Below are 6,192 nucleotides of genomic sequence, written 5' to 3'. Positions count from 1 at the left end.
CCTGGTCATGATGCTACGGGCACTTCATATCCACCATCACCTCGACGTCGTTCGGTAAATATGTATTTATCTCACAATTTCTTGCTAAAGAAATTAGCTAATTATATTTTAAATATTTTAGTCTATGGAGCATTATTCGAGCATACCACCAAGGCCACAGGTAATACCAATGCCGAATTTCCATTAGGCATTGAATTGACAAGAATCTGCTATTCAAAAAAATTATATGGGAAACCAGACTGTCTAATAATGACTATTATAGCTGTAATACAACAGATGTTTTTTCATCGCTATCTTGGTGAATAAATAATGGCATGCAAACTGTCTACACACGTGTCAATCCGTGTCAAGCCGACCAAATTAGTTGGTCATTGGTCAACTAATTTTTTTAAGCAATACCTCTAACTTAAATAAAATAAACCGAAATTTTCAAAATTAACTTACAAATACAAATTTTGAAACATTAAAAAAACATCCCAAAATTAAAAAAACACAATCCTGAAATTTATAAAATAATAAAATAAATTTTTGGCTCAATTTTTTTTTACACAAACCCTCTAACTGCAATCAAATCATCCTGAAAGCAAGGTGTCTTTTATTAAGATGTAGATAAATTTTTTAAGTTCGAAAAAAAATTGCTAACTTAAACATAAAAACAAATCTAAATGAAATAAAAATTGTGTAACGTAAATTAATTTACATCCGTTTTCACCAGCAATTTAAATGGAAAATGATTTTTTATTCTCTGTAAATTTCCATATAAAATTCAAAAAATTAAAATTATTTTTCACTTAAATTGCTTTCGTGATATTGGCTGTTGGAGTTTGCAAAAAAATTTACTCAATATTAAAAACTCATATCTTTAAAAAAACACCTTGCAAATTTCAGAATATTTTAAGATCAGTTTTAGAGATTAGTTGTTTAAAAAATTGTTTCAATAATTTTTTTCTTAAAAATTTTTTTAATTTAAAGATCGGTGTAAGTTATTTACTTAAACAATTTTTTTAATTTCAAAATTACATACATATTTTTTTGCGAATTTTTTATACACAATTTTTTTTCTTTGAAATTGGAACATTCAAAAACTATATTTTCTTTCTTTGTCAGAACTACGGTAAACATCAGTTGGAGATATTGTGTAAACATTTTCCAATTTTTGTAGAGTTTTTGGGACATTTAATAAAACAAATTTGCGAAATCCCGGAATAGTTCTTTTTCTCCAAAAATTTGTTATGATAAATATAACATATTATGATAAAATAAGAGTTCAGAACCAAATTCATCTCAATTAAAAATGGTCAATTCCAACCATTGGTCGATTTGACCCGGTTGACCCATATGTACATACATGCATATGACATTATTTATAAACTAAGACCGATTGATCCATATATATTTAGGTACATATTTATAAGTGTAAAAAAATTATGACTTTTTATACCTTTTTAAGTCAACTATCTGCCCTTCTACGTCACCTTGGTTAATGCCGGTGGCACAATCATCGCCTATGAGACAGCCAACACCAACGCCAACATCCAATCGGGTTAGTATAAGTCAGTAAATAACCTGGTTTTATATGTTTACAATAATCAAACTGCCTATTTGTGTGAAAAAAAAATTACTAAATATTAATTCACTAAATATTTTAGATAGTCACTTTGTATTCATAGGGAATGTAAGAACATTTTATTCTCAAATATTTCCAGGATACTTCAAGCTTTCTATATGAGCCACCCAGACGTAACGATTATTCATCGCGAACGGTAATTATAATACGGAATTTGATATTTGAAAAAAAATGTTCCCCTTTTTTACATGTCAAATTAAAAAATACTCACATTTACCTATAGCCCATGAATAGCACACGCTATAGAGGTCTACCAGGGCAGCCATTTAAGATGCCGGTAAATTTTACTAATTTAAGGAGAAAAAAATATTTAAAAAATGTTTTGCAAATTTCACACGCATAGGGCCTAGCACCACAAGCAATGGCTACGCAATGGATTACGCCACCAGGCAGGATGCCATTCCCATTTTTACAACAATCATCGTTGGGCCAGCCTAGGGATAGTATTGTAAGCCCGTAGCAACTTTTCTATTATTAGTTTTTCAGTCATATTGCTAGTTTACTTTCTTCAATTTCAAAACATTTTCAGCAACATAGCCATTGGGACCCATCATTACGTCCACCGGTATTTTACTTAATATAATAAATATATACATGTCAATATACTAATCGCAAATTATCTTTGCTCTAAAGGATATTGAACGACCCATGACGTACTCCCAAAAAGAAGAGGTATTTCCCGTTAATATGGGCTTATTCCGACCCTCACCCATCCTGATTATTTATAACTATTTTTAAATGGTTTTTTAGCTTGCCTGCCCAACAGAAAGTCCGAATTTGCCTTGTGAGGGTGCCGAAAGCAATGAGGAAAAGTTTACAGCACCACCACCGCGTTGTAGGGAACTTGACCCCGAAATAAGGAAGGTAGGCAATCTTCATATTGTATTTAAATAGATAGATATCTGTGTGCGTCAATTAAAGCAATATTTTATTGGGTTTCCAAACGATAAATAGTTTAAGATGTCCTTATGCAGCTAATAAAAATACAAAATTTTTCAAGTGAAACTTATTATTTTTTTTTTAATTCAAAGCCAAACCTTCTTAAGCTACTTTAATTGATGGGTACAGATATATGTACTTATGTATATGTAGCTTCAAATCCATTTAAATGAAATTTGTGTCCACACACAGAAACTATCCAGCAATTTGCCACCATTCAAAATACCACGCGGCTGTAAATATGAAACTCTGCCGTTTCCGACCAAAGAAACATTCATTTTAAATTAAAAAAAAAACTCTTTACAGTGGAAGACGATTTCGTTTGCATTAAACGCCGCGAGCTGTGGGAGTCCTTAGTTAAAGATCAATATTGCCCAGGCGCCATACAAGCTACCATCGATGGCCATGTAAACTTCAATGCACTTGCCTACGATATTGTTTTTGGTGACTTTCGGCTGCCTGATTGCTTGCCGCACTTAGATCCGATTTCTCTGCTCGAAGCGTTCTTTATACGCATCAATTACGAACGCTGTCAAGTGAAGAAGTTGGAAGAATTAACTTATGCCAGTGCTGATCCAGATGATGAACAAAAAACTCCACCAACAAGTGTTGAGTATGTCAGCTGATTTGTAGTCGTAAATGCATTTTTAATCATTTCATTCGTATTTATGCACTGATAGCTGTTCCATAATTGAGAAGTGTTTTAAGCACAAACATCCCACGGAGCTTAATGCAGCGATAGAGAAGCTTTTGATAGCAGAAAAACTACATGATTTTGACAAACCAGAACCGGTATGCAATTTCGGCAAATTTGTTGTTAAGTATTTCATTTAATGCGTTAGAAGTGGCGGTGAAAGCGTAAAGCTTTAGTTCTAATACATCGTTCGGGTCTGAATGACCGCATCAATTAGAAGCGAAGTTGACCAGCTGTAACTTTCGTCGTGTGTCTGTTTAAGCCAGTGATATTCAGGGAGAAAAATTTCTCTATGAGTGTCCATAGAAATTATGTAGAAAGTACATACATACACATATCAATGAGGAGAGAGCTTTTACTCTCTGAAACCCAAAGAAAACTCAAGGAAATTCGTCCGCCCCTCAATGTGGCCAGAGAGCTTTTACACTGAGCTTATCCATAAAAGCAAGTTTCTTAAGCTTAAAATAGCTGCATATGCATCTTGTCTTTTTCACAGATTCTCCAATCTTATTTTTTCCTCATATCTAAGCCTGAGAAGTTTATCTGATCGTCATAGCATTAAAATCAACAGGAAGTTTGCGAGAACTTAACAAAATTTAAAAAGATGCACGCGCGAGCCTATCAAGCGGTCGATTGTGATTTACAAAATAAAGCAGGCGATTTTTTTTTTAATTTCTATAAACATTTACGTAGACCTTTGACGACCGTACTTCGGAAAAACATTTGAAACTTTTCTATAGGTTTTATTTGTATAGAAAGTATACAAAGCTAGTTGGCAAAACTTTTTAAACTTTTATTGATATGGTCGCCGATAGAGTAAAAGCTGAAAGCTCAGGATGAAAACTCTCTCGGGACATCATTGATCTTGAACTGCGACAACGGCAGAGAGGCTTTACTCCAGCGATGGGCAGAGAGAGCTTTTACTCTGCACGCGCCTATACAAAATGTATAGAAAGCTTAAAAGAGCTTTGCCCCCGCGCAGGGCAGTGGAATTTTGGTCATGATATAATCATTCAGATCATGGTGGTCGCAATTTAAGAACTCAATATATTTTAAAATAGAGTGTGAAATATTTTTTCTTTTAAATAAATAGGCACAGAGCAAAAGCTACATATCTCTAGCCCAACTCATAGGGTAAAAGCTCGTTAAAATCGTCACTGTGTCCATTCCCTAGGCTTATGTGAAACTGTTTTTTTTAACTAAAATTTTATTCTAAAAGAGACTAGACTTTTTAAAATTCTTTAAATAAATAAGTTCCAAATTAAAAAAATATAAAATATATACTATATAAATTTATTTACAGGAAATTCCATTAATGAATTTGACATTGGATAAGTTAAGTACTGATTTGCCAGGTACACCCATAACCATACAAACCTTCATGGGGACCACAAAACCGCGCAATCCAACTTGAAAGAAAAAGTGCCTACGGCAATAAGTAATTGTTTTCAATAATATTTATATATGTACATACATATGTATGTATGTATGTATAAACTTGTACATTTAAATAGTTATATTTTGCTATATGAATGTATGTTCCAAAAATAATATCGTTTTTGTAAAAAAATTAAATTAAATATGTAACGCGAATTACAATAAATTTCCAATATTTATGTTCATCACGAAGTGAATCAGAGTTTAATTATTGTCTTAAGTTTAGTATCGAGCTCTCAATAAAAATCTCAAAAAAATGTACTTTATTCTTTCTGCCGCTAGAAAAAATAGGAGACAAGCAAGGCATATCCAATAGGTAGTGGCATGATACAAAAACCACATTATGCAAAAACCTCATTGCTCCCAGTAACTGAGATGTCAAACAAATTTTCTAAACAAATATTTATATATAAATTTTTTTTTTTTATACTTGCGCGATTAATTTACACTTATTTTTTTATGCATTTTTCAAGACCTTGAGATCGTCTGACTATTTTTTTAAATTTTTTCGAGACTTTTCGGGATTTTTTGAAGCTTTTTGGATTGTCGTGATCTATAGTGGCTTTTCAGGGTATTTAGCCCAAAATACCATGAAAAGTCACGATAGATCATGACGAGATTCATTGACACTTCATTCAAGAATTGTTTGTGATCTTCACGAGCTTTCTCGTGAAAAATTTAAGTAAGTTTTGGAATTTATGCAGCACTTTTCGTGGTTTTTCTGATTTGTGGGACTTCTCAGTAGTTTTTTAGTTCTACAGGACTTTTTAAACTAAGAAATTTTTAAAATAAGCTTTTTCATGGTAGTATTATGCTTTAGATTCGCCAGTACTTGTCCACTCTAAAAAAAAAAAATAATAATTAAGTAAAAATTTTTCCTGCCTTAAATATTATCGATAAATTACTCCAATTCAAATCTGATCAACACTACTTTCTTAAATTTGAAATCCATAAAAATTCAAAGTAAAAGAGAAACGTGTTTGACATTTTCGTATGCAGTTGTAAATATTTCAAAGGGCATAATTTAATAAAATTTTACGGTGGAAAAGAGAAAAAATAAGAAACTCAAAATTCTAAATCATTAGTAAAATGGTAGAAGTAAGTACGAAATGCAAAAAAAAAATCATTGCAAACCGCTTAACTTCACATTTCGCTTTTGTGTGATAGAATTATTGCAACAATGGAAGCACACGACGGAGTTTCCGCAGCAGCAGCGAACGACGCGGCTTTGATTGCAGGCCACAGGTAATGGCGGCTACCCTTAAAAATCAACACCACAAAAGTTACACGCGATTTTCACACCTCCTCTCGCACACAGTTGCAGCAAAAAGCATTGTCGCTGCGAAACAGTTGCAGCGGACCTTCCACATCTGCGGCAGCAGCAGCAGCAGCGGCAGCGGCAGCGGCAGCGTCAGCGCTAGAAAGTTACAATAACAGCAATTGCGCGCCGCCCAAGGTGAGTGCGTGTCAAACCGCAAAATCTCGACACATTTGC

The 6,192-nt window shown here is 33.2% G+C and overlaps 1 protein-coding gene across 1 annotated transcript; it reads left to right on the top strand.

The window, feature by feature from the left end:
• Positions 1–12: 12 nt before the first annotated feature.
• Positions 13–4,674, top strand: LOC108381974 (uncharacterized). Its single transcript, XM_017638370.1, has 13 exons — positions 13–54; positions 122–160; positions 1,451–1,543; positions 1,707–1,763; positions 1,851–1,904; positions 1,971–2,075; positions 2,157–2,192; positions 2,261–2,299; positions 2,378–2,491; positions 2,759–2,801; positions 2,873–3,179; positions 3,247–3,358; positions 4,564–4,674. Exons 2-13 carry the CDS (start codon positions 125–127, stop codon positions 4,672–4,674), a joined length of 1,107 nt encoding a protein of 368 aa, XP_017493859.1. The 5' UTR covers positions 13–54; positions 122–124.
• The last annotated feature ends 1,518 nt before the right edge of the window (positions 4,675–6,192 follow it).

The sequence above is a fragment of the Rhagoletis zephyria genome, unplaced genomic scaffold (assembly GCF_001687245.7).
Source record: "Rhagoletis zephyria isolate East Lansing unplaced genomic scaffold, Rhagoletis_zephyria_1.1 Rzeph_scaffold_24597, whole genome shotgun sequence".
Taxonomy (NCBI): Eukaryota; Metazoa; Arthropoda; class Insecta; order Diptera; family Tephritidae; genus Rhagoletis; species Rhagoletis zephyria.
This window is presented reverse-complemented; position numbering and strand designations above follow the sequence as displayed.